General features: G+C 51.7%; 1 protein-coding gene across 8 annotated transcripts in view; it reads left to right on the top strand.

Annotated features, from left to right (window-relative positions):
• Positions 1-15363, top strand: part of PTPRS (protein tyrosine phosphatase receptor type S) — a 142044-nt gene that overhangs the window by 71539 nt on the left and 55142 nt on the right. For all 8 annotated transcript variants that reach the window (XM_063403602.1, XM_063403603.1, XM_063403601.1 and 5 more), the window contains 2 exons: positions 3867-4055; positions 12297-12407. In XM_063403602.1, coding sequence (XP_063259672.1) covers positions 3867-4055; positions 12297-12407 — 300 coding nt within the window. The remainder of the gene's footprint in view (positions 1-3866; positions 4056-12296; positions 12408-15363) is intronic.

Genomic DNA, 15363 nt, shown 5'->3' with positions numbered 1-15363 from the left:
ACAGGAAACTGCAGGAGAGGAAACCTTGGGGAGCTTTGGAGAAGCAGAGCTGTGATGGACACTGTTCAACTCACAGAGTCCCTTCACACCAGCTCTGCTGCCTCGTTTGTCCTTCCTGCTCTGCTTCTCCAGGGATCCCACTTTGGTAGGGCTGTGGAAACTGGCTGTTCTTTTCACAGCTGGCTAGACAGAGTGCCTGCAAACCTGACTCCTGCAGAGCTCAGAGAAAAAGAAAGCAAGCAGATTTGGGAAGCGTTTTCCAGTTGTTTTTGACTCCAGCTGCTGTTGTTTTGTGTTGTAACTGAGGCAGGAAGGAAGGTGGTTGGCACAGGCACGCCAGCACCCAGCTGGTGTAGGTTCTCTAAGCTGCCCACTCCCAAGGAAGATATTTATGTCTCTATCTGTATCTCTTGGGATGGATACAGAGAGGTTGTGGACTCCCCATCCCTGGGAGTGTCCCAGGCCAGGTTGGACAGGCCTGGGAGCAGCCTGGGACAGTGGGAGGTGTCCCTGCCCATGGCAGGGGTGGAGCTGGATGGGCTTTAGGTCCATTCTGTCCCAAACCATCCTGGGATTCTGTCTGTGTCTACATCTCTATCATCTCTATCATAATTATGATAATGATTATTACTTCCTGTATGCAAAATACCCTTTCCCTCCACGTCTTCAGTAGCCTGGGAGATTCTGGTGCAGTGAAGGCTTTGTCAGAGCTGAGTGTGCTCGGGGACAGGGACCCGAGCTCACTGCGGGAGGCAGGGGCTGCTGTGGACAGACTTTCACAGCTTCTAGTGTTTCCCTCTTGGTTTCCTTTCATGAAGTATTCAGACATTTCTTTAACAATTCCAGCCTGAAATCTCCCTCACACATTTCCTACTTCAAGAGCACATCTGGTGTGGGAATGTGTAAAGTTCTAGCAAGATCCCTCTGGTTTGTTCGGGGGTTTTTTGTAATTGTTGGCTTTAAATCATAAAAGGTAAACAAGAAGCAGCTCTAGATGCTCGGCAGAGAGTCCCATGAGAGCACGTGGGAAAGGGAGGCTGCCCCCTCTGAAATGTTACCTTGTCATTTAGAAAATTCCTGGCAGTCTTTCTTCAAACTTGACTTGTTTTGCTTTTCTTGTAGTGACCTGAAAATTGGGTGACATTGACAGCAGATTAATTCTGTAGCTTTTGAATAACATCAAAGTAATTTTAACTGAGATGCCTGTAGACAGAGGGTATGTGGGGACACGTTGGTGGAGGAACACAGGCATTACCTGCACTGTTTTGGGGTGCAGCACACATATCTAAGGGTGCATTTATTGCCTGTGGGCCCACAAATCTTAATAGCATTGTTAGGCTATTACTGTTTTCATAGTGAAACTTTCAGCTCCAAAGAAATGGAATCAACAGACAGAGCACATTACTGAGTCCCCTCCCTGCATTAAAATTGTTTTGGCTGGGCAATAACAGAGACCTGAGACAGGTCCACAGACAACGGGTGGAAATAACTTGTTGATGTAATTTCACAAGGCCCATAGTGCCAGGATACCTGGGGAGAGGGCAGCTCAAGTGTTCATAAACATAATGAAAGGAACAGGGATGGGTTCAAGAGTGCTGGGTTTTGATTTGATCCTGATTAAAACTTGTGTCACTCGAGCTGCTCCATCTCTGTGTTCTTGCTTCTTCCACCCTGAATGAGGACAGCTGACTGTAGAGACCAGCCAGCATCCACATCTCCAGAGGAGAGTGAAAAATCCCTCCTCCTCTTCCTTTCAGAGCATCCTCTTGGCTTTCTGCACCGACTCCATGGCACGTCTGCTCACGCTCACACCCTCCTCCTCTAAATTATTAAACAACTGTGTACACCCTGCGGGAAAAAGAGCAGCAGCAACACCCGCTTTATCTTCCTTAATCATCCTCATTTCCAGCTCAGCTAATTAGCTAAACCCATGGCTGCCACCTTCCAGAGTGACAAGGGGACAGAGCAGCCCTGTCCCCTGGCTGGGGCTGGGGACCCTTGCTGTGTGTGGCAGCCTGAGCCAGGTCCAGGCACGTCCCCGGGCACAGCACGTGTCCCTGGGTGGGATTTATTATAAATGACAGCTGAAGTGCTCCTCTCTCTTCCCCTGCCTCTCTGCATCCCCTGTTCTTTCTCACCCCCCTTTGCTCAGTGAGGCCTTGAGGTGATGCACCAGCTTGGGAGGGCTGTGGAAAGCTGGGTCTAAGGCACGGGTGAACAAGGTGTTGGGATGCTCCCTATGGCAGCTGCACCTCAGGAGAGGCTTTGCCTGCGTGAGCCAGCAGATTCCAGCAGCAGCAGCTGCCCAGATGTGCCCTTGAAGCATCTCCAGCTTGTGTCTGGTTCTTTTGTTCCTGCAGTTGCCTGAGCTGCTTTCAGAAAGAGAATTCACAACCAGAACCATTCCTTGTTTATTCGGGGCCGGGTCTGGGGGTGTTTGGGGGTGGATGGGGAGGGTGGCAGGGCACGGGTGTGCGTGTCTGGTGGGGATTGCAGTGAGTTGTAATTGCATTGTTACAGGGAACCCAGCTGTTAGGGGATGGAGGAGCTTTACTTCCCTGACAGGAAGGAAATGTGAGCACTTGAGTCGGAGCAGTCTGTGATGTTCAGAGATGCTTCCTCTGCTCATCTGATCCTCAAATCTGATCACGCCTCTCGTCGCAGTTGTTTTAATTAAACTCAGAGGAATTCTGCACATTGTGCTGCAAGATTAACATTTTTGTTTAATTAGAAACACTCGGTAATAATGGTTGTACCCGGCCTCCCCCAGCGCACACACACTCACACACACATGTGCACACACACCCCGCCAGGCACAGGTTATTCCCTCTGTGGATTAATTGGCTCCTGGAAGGAAGGGGCAGGGGCTGGAGGCAGGTGGAGCAGCCTCACCGGGGAGCAGGATAAAAGCAGGGATCAATAGTGATGTCATCTGCAGCCAATGCGGCTCCAGCCCTCACCCTCCCACGGCTGCCGAGAGAGAGGAGGGGAGGGAGGACCATTAAAGCCTGGCTGAAAGCTGTGCACAGGCTCAGCAATTCCCACAGTCCCTGTGCTGGCCTGACATCACTCCTAGGGGGCTGGGGGCTGCAGGAACCCACGGTTTGGGGGGTCCTGCAGTGCCCCAGCACAGCCCAGGGAGCTCAGAGGGCTGGGTCAGTCCCTAGTTAAAGATGTGTGTGAGCAGCTCCAATTTATGATACAAAATTCTGGTTTGGAGGTGCTTCAAATGCACCAAAATGGCTTTAAACTGAAAGAGTGCAGGTTTATATTAGATACCAGGAAGAAATGCCTCCCTGGGAGGGTGGGCAGGCTCTGGCACAGGGTGCCCAGAGCAGCTGTGGCTGCCCCTGGATCCCTGGCAGTGCCCAAGGCCAGGCTGGATATTGGGGCTTGGAGCAGCCTGGGACAGTGGGAGGTGTCCCTGCCATGGCAGGAGTGGCACTGGGTGGGCTCTGAGGTCCCTTCCAACCCAAACCCCAGTGTCAGTGGGGAGCTGGTTGTGATTGATGCTCATTTTTTAAGAATCCCACCCTTTTTAAATTCCCTCCATTATTTCCCTTCTGTTCCCTCACCTGCTTTTGGGATAGATTCCATGCCACAGCCTCCCAAGGCTGTGATTCCATTACAAAGCTCTAATTCTATTCTGCTATTCCCCAAAGGGTTTTTAAAGATTGCATTTAAATGTAGAATCTTGTGGGACATTGAAATAGTCACCCAAAATGGGCAAGCTGGTAAATCTTACCGTGTCCCGCGTTTTCCATCTCGGAGCATCCAGTGTTTGATCTCAGCCAGGTGCTTCCCTTGGGGGGTTCCTCTGAACCCTGGCACCTGCTGAAGGCCTCCCCTTTGTTCTGCACCCCCAGAGGACCAGTTACCCCCCGGCTTCCCCAACATCGACATGGGGCCGCAGCTGAAGGTGGTGGAGCGCACGCGCACGGCCACGATGCTGTGCGCGGCCAGCGGCAACCCCGACCCCGAGATCACCTGGTTCAAGGACTTCCTGCCCGTGGACCCCAGCGCCAGCAACGGCAGGATAAAACAGCTGAGATCAGGTAAGGCCTGGGGCTGCCACTGACACCTGAGAGCAGTTGGGGGCGTGGAGAGACTGCAGCGGGTCCTGAAGCAGAGGAGAGGCTGATGGGTGCTGGTCCTGCTGCTGCTGATTGGGGCATTGCAGTTTTTTGGGTTTTACACCAGGAATGGTTGGAGTTTCCACTTCGAGCCCTCCCGGTCTTCTCTGCTGCCCAGCTGGCATGAAGGGAATGGCAGCAGGAAAGCTGGTGCCCATCCAGACAAGTTCCCTGGATCATGGTACTCTTGAGCTCAGGGGAAACTCCAGGGATGGGGGCTGAGGGTTTGCTCCTCAAAGCAACAACTGGCAAAGGAGGAAAGACCCGCCCTGGCAGACACAGCTTTTCAGGCCACACACACGTGGTGCAGGGTCTGTGGCTCAGGCAGCCTCTTGCTGTCGCCACGATGGTGCAAATGGAGCCTCTCAAAGCTGGTGTTGAAGAACAGCTCTTGCAGGATGTCCCCAGCATCACGTCCCTGCAGCCATCGCCGGAGAGCACTTGGGAATGTTCCGGAGTGACCCCTCGGTGCCTCTGCCCATGGAGTCCATCTCCACCAACAGATGTACCCCAGCTCTGTGGCTCTTGTCAGTTTTCCATCTTTCCCCATCTGCTTGTCCATCTGTCTCTCTTGTTTGTTTTTTGTTTGCTGTTTTGTGTGTGTGGCAACGTGACATCTTTTAATATTCACGTTTCAGGAGCTGTTTTTGTACTTGTTAAATCTGCCAGTTCTCTGTGTGAGAGTGTGTGCAAGGAGGGCATAGGTGGATTTATTTTTGAGTACCACTGATAAAACACTTCCATTGATAGCTGCAAAAATGAAACAAGTTTTGTAAGTTCTACCTTTTAACAAAAAACTAACCCAAGAAATAATCCTTTTCACAAACTGCTGGGGCTGTCTGCTTTGACCCAACCTTGAGGAAAGGTGTCCATGGTTCATTTTTAAGTATTCTTTGGCAAAAGAAAGGCATTGTTGCAGGCAGAGGGAAAGCAGAGGCTTTGGTGAGGCAACTGGAGTTGATTTGTTCATATTAGACCTTTCACAAGTTCTCCAGTAAAGTGATAACCAACTGCTCCTGCCCAGATCTCTGCTGGCCCTGGAGAAATCAGTTCTGACTCTGTCCTGCAGGATCTGGACAGCAAGGCATGGAAACACCTGGTTTTTCTCTTGCTTGGTTTGGCAAAGGTTCTACATAAAAGTTTTTAGTTCTGCGGGCCACCAGTGGAAAAGCTTCAGCATAGCTCCAGTTTAATGTAGCTTTTACACACCTGCATAAATGTCTCCTTGTTCAGTGAAGCAAAGTTACAAGCAGATCCTTCATCTGCTTTGTTGAATTAGAATGGCTTGTTGAATCCCACGAACGCAGATGAGATTGACCTCCCTGTTTTATCATAACAGCTGAGGCAAATGCAAATAAAAAAAATCACTCAGCATAAATAATGAGAGGTAAACTAGAATTGTATCATGCTCTGTGACCGTGATCTGAAGTGTAAGTAATGCACAGGCAGATTATTTTTAATACATTCATCATCCTGGTAGAATGCCTTTGCTCTTTAGCTCGGTTTGATCTGGTGCTTTCCTTGAAGCCACCTGAGTGCTGCCTTTTTATTCCAGTGAATTTATTAACCTCAGAGTGAACCCTTGACCCTTCTGATAAATAGAAGATACCTGCTGAGATTTAATCTCATTTACAGCTGCTTTAAATTAGTAAACTGGTGAAACCCTGAAGCATCCCTGTTGTCTCCAGGGCACAAACCTGTTGCTTGTATGTCAGGGAGTGCAGATCCTTGGGCAGTCAGGACTTCCCAGTTCTCCAATTTCTTCTGCTTTCATGGCCTTCCAAACCTTGCACGTTCTGCAAAGAAAGGCCTGCAAAAGTGCAAAATCTTAACATTAGTTTGTTAATATGTTCTGTGACTTGTGTCTGTGGAAGGGAGCCAGGGCAGACTCGGGTGTGGCACGGTGGGTGAGGCAAGGAAAACCCTCTGGCAGGGCTTCTGCTTCCCTCAGACATCAGGAACACTCAGCCTTAGAGACCCAGGCTGGACAAGAGTTTAAGCAGCCTTGGAAAATGGATATTTCTGCTTATCTTGGGACATTTAAAGCAGAAGGCAAAGCCAATGTCCTCTGCTCAGCTGCCATCTAGGGGGGACACGGGAGGCAGCCTTCAGCCACCTTCCTCAGCACTCAAACACTAAAACCTTTTGTGTCTTGTGTGTGTCTTCTGTTTTCTAAATAACTGGCTATAACAAGCTTTTCTTTTCTTTTTTTTCACTTTTTATTTAACATTCAGAGACCTTTGGTAAGTTTGTTCAATTTAAAAAAAAAATTTAAAATCAAACCAAAAAACCCCAAACCTGCTAATGTGCAGATTTGTAACCCTTGCCCTTTAAACTAATTCCTTTGTAACAGCTTCTTGAGAGGCATGCTCTGCATTTCTTCTACTAACTCTTTCAGTAGGGATGTTCTGCCCTCTAAATTAATTTCTGCAGGGGTATTGCAGGCTACAAAAAAAAGGAATAGTAATAATAATTCTAATTAATTTATATGTATAAAGAGATAACAGCTAAATATGAACCTCCTAACATTGGATAGATTTTTTTTTTGGTATCTTAGCAACAGTTGTCCTGGAATTCCCCAATTACACAATAGCTTGTACCCTGGAACTGTGATAATTGTGTTCACACCTGCAGGAGCTCTTGGAGTTTCACATCTAACGGGGTTATTGGCATTTTGAGGAGGAGAACTGGGGGTGCAGCATTTCCAGAGTGCAGCTGTGAATGGCAGGGCTGGGGAAGGGAAGAGCCCCGGGAAGGCAGGACCTGTCCCCAGCGCTGCTGTCACGTCCCTGCAGCACAGAGCCCGAGCACTGCCTGGGTGTGTGGAGCAGAAAGCTGCTCCAGCCCTGGGGAGAGCAGCTCAGCACACACATGTTCCCACACGTGGCCTGACAGAAGGTGGGGATGTGTTTTCTGTCATTGCCATGGCAATGGTGACTGTCCTCCTCTCCTCTTCCCCAGGCTCAGAGAATCCGTGGGCAGCTTGGCATGTGGGAAACCAGGGGAAGGCATGGTGGGAGAGCAGACCCCATCCCCAGTGACAGAGGGGGACACCTGCACGGGGAATTCTGCCTGGCACCACCTTGGGCCTTTATAATCCAGAGGCAAGGCCTTTAAGCTGCCTTTTGCCTCTGCTGCTAAACCCCAGGCTGGCCATCTGGGCTCGTGCAGCCTCAAAATTTGCCCTAAATAGGCAGATCTGGAGATCCAGGGAGGCTGTGCAAGGCAGAGTGAGAAGTCAGCACGTAGCATCTCAAAAACAGCTTTTCACTCCAAAAGTCAGCATCCAGTGTGAGCTCTTCCTCCTGCAGTCCTCCCGCAAAGCTGGTCCCCTCTCTGCCCTAGACCCTGGCAGATTGTGCACGTGCTTGTGCCTAGTACAGGACACCAGGCAATGCAGGTATGACTGCAGGTGCCTCCCCTGCACCCCCATGAGCCCATATCAAACCCTCCAGGACCTGTCAGTGTTCTTCAGAATAATTAATCGAGTGGATATCCCCTTCCAGCCCCCTCCTGCTGCCCCTGTGTTGAAGATGGAGCTGGTTAGATGTGAAACTCCAACAGTGAAAATCTCCCATCTGTGTCTGTGCCCCCACCCAAAGTGCAGCTCGAGCTCCTGTGGCTCAAATTCGGGTGTGGGGCATCGTCCCAAAGCTGTCCTGCCCCTCCCCGTGTGCCCCAGTTAGGGCTGGGGAGCCCAGGGTGGCACTGCCTGCTCGCCCAGAGCCCTGTCCCCAGCCAGGCTGTCCCCAGAGCTGCTGGCAGCCCCTTCCCAGGGCAGTGCTGGTGCTCAGGGAGCAGGGAGTGACAAACTGCAGTGACACAAGAGGTAACGCTAATGTTGTGTCTGGGCTTGCACAGCTCTAACTTCCAGCATGTTTCTGCTGTCAATTAGAGTGAACTTTTGCAGGAAACTGCCAGGCTTAGCCAAGGAGAAGCTTTTGAGCCATGGGTGATGTTGGGATCTCTTCCCCTCCTCTACCCTCTTCCTATTAGCCTTGTTCCATATTGGTGCCACAGATGGCAGATTTTCACTCCAAGTTTGAGACAGAAGGACATATCAGAGGCTGTTTTTATTTCCACTGAATTGATCTATAACCTTTTGCTGCTTTCTCTCTCTCTCTTGCTTTTTAAACCTTCCTGCCACCTCCTGGGTGGGGGTTTGCCCAAGTCCATGCTCCCCCACCTCTTCCAAGCGCTGTCTCTCCAACCTTTGTTCTGAGAGCTAACAACCTGCTTCATTAACCTTAGCTAGTTCCTAACCCTAACTAGTTGCTAACTTTTCTCTAGCTAATAACCTAACCTCACAACTAGAAGCTGAGTCTAACTAGAGTCTAATCCCTAACACTATAATGCCTCTGTTCCCTTAGCTCCTTTGAAAAATAAAGGTGAACTCTAATTAGTATCTCTATATTTTTACCTTCTATCCTGAGAATGGAGGATTGAACCGCAGCAGAGGGATGAGCAGGGCTGAAGGATAAGGAGGGAAGGGTTTTTTGGTGATTAAGGCAGAAGATTGGCACGGAGGAGGCTTTGACTCCTGTTCTTGCCTCTGCCACAGTCTTCCCTCCGTGACCTTGGGCAAGTTGCTTCACCTCCACCTCAGTTTCCCTGTGTGTAAAGCAGGATCATAACTCTGCTGTTCCTCCCCAGGGGAGAGAAGAGGGTGAGAGGCTGATATTTGTCATTTAATGTGCTCTACAGCCCTGGCTGGGAGTGCTGCAGAGTGGCAGCAGTGTCACCATTGCAGAGGAGCTCGTGCATCTCTCCCTAGGGAGAGGCAATACTTGGCACTGCGGGATCTGCCCTGTTCTCAGGATTGGGGTAAAAACCCACCAGCTAAACCCCCTTCTCTGATAAGTTTTGAATGCCACTGTGAGCAAAAGGACCTGCCGTGTTTTCAAAGGAAGATGGTTTGGTTGCAGCCTCAGGAGGTCAGATGGGGATTACCCCTGACTGTCACTCCCTCCCACCTGGGAACCCTGCCCGAGGCTGGGCACTGAGAGACAGCAGGAGGGGCCTGGGATAAAATAACCCGAGGGAGAGGCAGCAGCAGGCAGGAGCATCAGGGCTCTTCTCTCCACACAGCCCCTCCTTGCTGCATCAGGGTGGCTCCAGAGCCGTGCAGGAGGTACCAGGTAGCCCTGGCACCTCTTCATGCCCAGACCTGCCTCAGTCCCTGTGCAGAGCCCTGAGGGATGGCCAGAGGTCCTGAGCAGGACAAGCACTGAACTCCTCACACATCTGTGCCAAGAGCTAAAGTTTGGAGCTGGGGATTTGCTAGCCAAGGTGGGATCAAACCTGCAGCTTAATGTGGTGCAGGGCACCCACGTGTCCCTCTCCCTGCCTGGGCTGACACAGCCCTGATGCCAGCCCTGTCCCCAGGAGTGGTGAAGGCAAATGCAGGGTCATCATGTGTTCAGTGAGTGGCAAACAGTGATGTTAGCTGAGAGCCTGAGGGGTTTCCTTTACATTCCTACAACAAAATGGAGCCAGTCTCAAGCCTTCTGAAGCCAAGAGCCACAGAGGCTCTGCAAAGAGCCAGCTCATTGGGCTGCCTCAAAGGACACCCCACCTAAAGTCCCCCAAGCCCTCTTCAGTGCCCTGTAATTTAAGATGAGATAGACCAAGAAGTTTCCTACTGGGAACTGTCTTCCTTGACTCAGGTCCTTTTCCCACAGGCAGTGCAGGTGTTTGGGGTTTTGCAGTCATTTCACTCATTTTCTTTGTTTTCTTTGCAGAAGGTACACCGATCCGAGGTAAGACACCCCCAGCTCACTCACTCACCCACTCTCCAAACACTTCTCTCCACACAGATCCCGTTTCATTGCCCTCTGCTCAATACAGATTCGTGTTGTTGTTATGTTTTCTTGTCCTGCTTCACCTCTAGATATTTCTTTTTTATACCTGTCTTTATTTTATCTATGGTTATAATGTCCTTTTTTGTTTGCTGGGTGCACTTGGTAATACTGATACTGTTATTCTAATAACATCTCCGGCTGCGCTGCCTCAGATTTATGGCAGAGTTTTAAGAGCTAATCTCTCCAGGACTATGAAGGACTGAAGTTTATCTCGAGCATTAAATGCTATCAAAGCCTGGTAAATACTTAGGACTTTCTCTTGATTGGTGCAAAGTGCTCCCGAGCTGCTGATGGTGATGAGAGTTTTGCAGTCCTTTGCTCAGGCAGATCTTCAGCACTTACCATCTCAGCCTACTCATTTGTTTGGCTCCAGAGCCTCTTTCCACCTCCTCCCCACTCTCTTACCTTTAGGTTTCTCTGGGAAAGATCCACGGTAAGTAGCTTCTGCACTGTCTCTTTAATGGAGTCAGAAATTGATCTCAAGCTGAAAGGCAGGAGGAATTGGGTGTGCACCCCTTGGAAGACCCTGCTTTGGTTTTATCTCCACTGGCACATTTAAAATTCCGTAATTCTCTGCTGGTAAAAGTAACAGGAGGTGCTGTAGGTGAGATTTACGTTTTCACACATCATCTCTGTTGGCTCCTGACAAGTGCTGAACACTCCTCACCCTCTCTGCAGCCTCATTTCTGCCATTGCCTTGACCGGCAGGGGTGAGGAGTGGGCAGGGAGGGAGGGTGAGTCCCTTTTCCCCAGGGAAAGCTGCCCACTGCAGTCCTTGGTTCCCTTCCTGCTCTGGAGGGCAGCTTCATCTCCCCTGGGTACTCTCAGACCAGTGATGCTCATGAGCAGCACAGAAAATAGATCTGGAACCAATGGAAACAACCCACAGATTTGTCCAAATTACCAGAAATTTCTGACAAAACTCACCAGCCAGCTTTCCACCCAAGTGGAGCTCTCCAACAGCGGAGCTGGAGCTGTAATTCCATATGAAATATGCTCAGCTGGGTGCTCAGTGGGAAGCTCCAGCCAGTTTGGGTTTTAACTCTTGTTGTGCTGAAATACTCGTAGATGCTTTGGAATGGATTTTGTTTGGTTTACTGGCCTGGGTGGGGGGGTTTGGGGTTTAATTCCCTCAGTTCTGCCTTTGGGAGCCTGCAGGCACAGGGGATGCTGTGGGGAATTGCACTCACACCCCAGCCCTGTCCCAAATCCTCTCCCAGCCCCACGTCCCCCCACCAGCATCGCTCCCACCCACGCACACGCAGAGGAACGTGAGCTCTGTGTCCTCTGTGAGCACACTGCTTTTTCCTTCCTGAAAAGGCTGTATCTGCAACCAACAATGATCTCATTTGCACTCCTCTCACTTAAGATTTTATCAATACTATTACACTGAGCTGGAATTGTTTGGTTTTCGTATTTAGGTGGGGTTTTTTTCCAGAGATGGGAGTTAAGAATCTTACCACATGTGAGCTCTGTCCATATCTGTAGTATAATCATGTACTCCTAATACATAAAACATTGGAGAGCCTGTTGAATTATTTATGTAGTATGTATTTTAACTGGAGTTTTGCAGGGATGAAGCCTTCTGAGGTAAATGAGGCAATTTTCTTCCATGTAGTTCCATGCTGCATCTCTCTGCATATTTGCTGACAGGAATCTTTAGTTTGGGCTCTGGGTATATTCTTGTAGCCTGCAATAATATACAAGTTTAAGAAAAACCTTAATCCTTTTGGCCCAGATGATGTAAACCATGCAGGCAATTTTGAAGTTCCAATGCAGTATTTACAGGGTTCTCCCTGGGGAATATTTACTATCAGTGAGGTGTTCTTCACAGGGACTCTTATCTCCCGTAGGCTTCCTGAGGAGCTGGTATTGGGCACGAAACAAAGGCAGCAGTGATAGAAATTCCCCAGGCAGTGGGTGACAAAGCCTTTCACTTTTATGGTCACTGCTTCAAATTGAGTAAGGGAAAGTCAACTGGCTGCTGATGGATTTCTGGGGATCACAGTAATATGGATTATTGAGGCTGATTTCGGGAGTTCTGGTGCAGAACGCCTGCATTGCAGAAGCCACAAAACTTGGTGCTTTTGCTGATGAGTTCAGGACAAAGAGCAGCGCTGACTACAGAGGGGGGATTAAATTTTCTGCTCGCGCTGTGTCCGTGTGGAGCCCCAGCCCTGAGCCCGCAGAGGCTCCGAGCTCCCAGCCCGGGGGGAGGACAGAAACCCCGGGGCTGCGGGCCCTGCCCGGCCAGCAGAGCGGTGACGATGTGTCTGTGCTGCCGTCTCTTGTCCCCTCACAGGTGGGCTGCAGATCGAGAGCAGCGAGGAGACGGACCAGGGCAAGTACGAGTGCGTGGCCAGCAACAGCGCCGGGGTGCGCTACTCGTCCCCCGCAAACCTTTACGTGAGAGGTAGGGAGCACAGCGGCTCACTGGCACTCAGCCCCTCCGGGCTCCTCTGGGCTCCTCTGGGCTCCTCCCCGGCCCCCTGCCCGGCCCTCACCCCTCAGCAGTGCCCTCCTTCCCGGGCAGGGCTCCCCATAGCCCGGGCAGGGCTCCCCATAGCCCGGGCAGGGCTCCCACAGCCCGGGCAGGGCTCCCCACGGCCTGGCAGGGCTCCCCACAGCCCGGCAGGGCTCCCCACGGCCCGGGCAGGGCTCCCCACAGCCCGGGCAGGGCTCCCACAGCCCGGGCAGGGCTCCCCACAGCCCGGGCAGGGCTCCCCACAGCCCGGGCAGGGCTCCCCATAGCCCGGGCAGGGCTCCCCACGGCCCGGGCAGGGCTCCCACAGCCCGGGCAGGGCTCCCCACAGCCCGGGCAGGGCTCCCCACGGCCCGGGCAGGGCTCCCACAGCCCGGGCAGGGCTCCCCATAGCCCGGGCAGGGCTCCCCACAGCCCGGGCAGGGCTCCCACAGCCCGGGCAGGGCTCCCCACGGCCCGGGCAGGGCTCCCCACGGCCCTGCAGGGCTCCCCACAGCCGGGCAGGGCTCCCCACGGCCCGGGCAGGGCTCCCCACGGCCCGGGCAGGGCTCCCCACGGCCCGGCAGGGCTCCCCACAGCCCGGGCAGGGCTCCCCATAGCCCGTCAGGGCTCCCCACAGCCCGTCAGGGCTCCCCACGGCCCGGGCAGGGCTCCCCACGGCCCGGCAGGGCTCCCCATAGCCCGGCAGGGCTCCCCACAGCCCTGCAGGGCTCCCCACAGCTCGGGCAGGGCTCCCCACACCCGCGGCCAGGTGTGACCCGGGGGTGCTCCCCAGATCCGCAGCCGGGGGAATCGCTGTGGCTGCAGGGACGCCGGCTGCCCTGTTCTCCCCGGCTCTCTGGAAGCGCGGTGCTTTCCCTCCTGCTGCTGTGGGTGTGACAGGAGGGGAGAGCCCTCCCAGCCCCCTGCACGGAGCTCGGTGTCCCTGGAGCCCCCTGCCTGCAGCAGGAGGGTCACTGCGTTGTCACTGCTCCCCTCCATCCCGGCTGCTTTTCCCTCTGCCGGCAGCAATTTGTCCCTGGGCCCTTGGGCACAGAGCTGGGCACAGAGCTGGGGACAGAGCTGGGGACACCGCAGCCCTCCCTGCCTCAGTGCCACCCCTTCACCCCGCACAGGGAACTGGGCATTGGCTTCTGCTGCTGCCCCTCACATCTCCCACCCCGTGGGCCAGCAGCTTCTCCACCTCCTCTTCCTTTAATCTCGCTGACCTCTAATGTTTTGTGTGTAGCTTTGGTTTAACATCTTTCCACAGCAAAAGCCCTTATGGTAATGAGAGAGCAGGGCTGGTCCTTCTCGATTTAAAAAAAAAAAAAAAAAAAAAAATGGAAAAATACCATTGGGAGGAAAAAAGAAAAGTTACATCCCAGCAAACTGTTCCCATTTCCATCCCATCGACAGAGGAGGCGCCTCCCACCTACACTCACGTTAATCTGCAGTCCAATGCAGAGCCATGCTCCTGTGTGCACTCCTTTCTCTCTCTCTTTCTCTCTCTCTCGTGTCTCACGCTCACTAAATCACATGCACATGGAGAGAAGGCTTTTAATAATTTAATGTTTCCAAGCTAAATTTTTAAATAGCCTTTTGTGGCCAGCTGGAAAATTGCGTTTGAAATTTGCCCTGTCGCCTGGGCCCCAAAATTCTGCTTTTGGGAATGTAAATCTGGATCCAATGCTAATTCAGGGCTGAATCCATTGCAGACAGCTTAGCTGGAATGGTTTGGGTTCTTTTTCAAAAAAAACCTAAAAAGAAAAGAAACAGGAAAAATGTGGGGATTTTTCATTATTGTTTTGTTTATAAATTTCCTCTACTTTTCTGGCCACTCGGAAACTGCCCAGGAGACAAAGGCTGTAACACGGTGTTGTCTCCACACCTGGATGAGAGGGCTGCAGGTGGTGGCCCTGTTCTACCCCAGTTAGCCCGAGTGTCCCTGGGCCTGCCTGCAGCCCAGCACTAACCTGCCGAGAGTGCAGAAAGCAGCGTGTGCCAGCTCGGCCTGTGGTTTGGGTGTTTTTCATGCTGTTTAATTCCTTGTTTCTTGTGTGTTAATATCGTGGAAAGGTAACAAATTTCTGAAATGGATTTGCTTTGGTGGGAGGGAGCGTTCATGCACATTTTTCTTCCCGTTTTTTTGTTTTAAAAGAGTCTCGAGCACTCTTGTGTTTCCAATTGACTTGTTTCTCCCATAACATGCTTGTCTCTATAGACCACCTGGGATAGGAGTTGTAAGTTTGAACATTGCAAGGAAATGGTTTGGTTTGGTTTTGCTTTTCTTTTCCTTCTTCTAATTATTTCTTTTTTCCTTATTCGGTCCCATGGTGGAGTCAGAGTGAGCAGGGCTGGGTGTGGGGCTGGGGGGAGCGCGGGCAGCGGGGCCCGGGGCTGCTCCCGGGGGCTGCTCTGCCCGGGCGGGCTCCGCTCCCCTTCTCCGAGGAGCACAAGGATGCAGGGAGGGAGAATCCTGCCTGGGGTCAGCACCCCCGAGGGGGCTGATTCTGAGCCAGGATTGCTCCCAGCCTGGCCTCCCTGCCGAGACTGGTTGGGCTTAAAGGGATGGGAGGGGGAGCGTTAGGAAGGCAGGAAAGAGGGTCGTTACTATCTTCATTTTTTTTCCTTTCTTTTTATTTTGGTTAAGAGAAAAAAAAAATCAATCAATTTGCAGCTGACAGCCTTGAGAAGGCCTTTTTTTACTCTCTCTGTGTTTCCCCTATTTTTCTCTTCTCCTCATGTCATTGTGTTCCGCATCAAACCCCCTTAACATCCCTCAGAGCTACGAGAAGGTTGGTGTGGTTTTTTTCTTTTTTACTTTCTTTACCCACATTTTTACATTCGTAAGAGAAAAAAAAATGAAAAAAAAAATTTAAAAATGAAAAGAGAAAAAGCAAGAAAT

Source organism: Prinia subflava, chromosome 8 (genome assembly GCF_021018805.1).
Source record: "Prinia subflava isolate CZ2003 ecotype Zambia chromosome 8, Cam_Psub_1.2, whole genome shotgun sequence".
NCBI classification, from domain to species: domain Eukaryota; kingdom Metazoa; phylum Chordata; class Aves; order Passeriformes; family Cisticolidae; genus Prinia; species Prinia subflava.
This window is presented reverse-complemented; position numbering and strand designations above follow the sequence as displayed.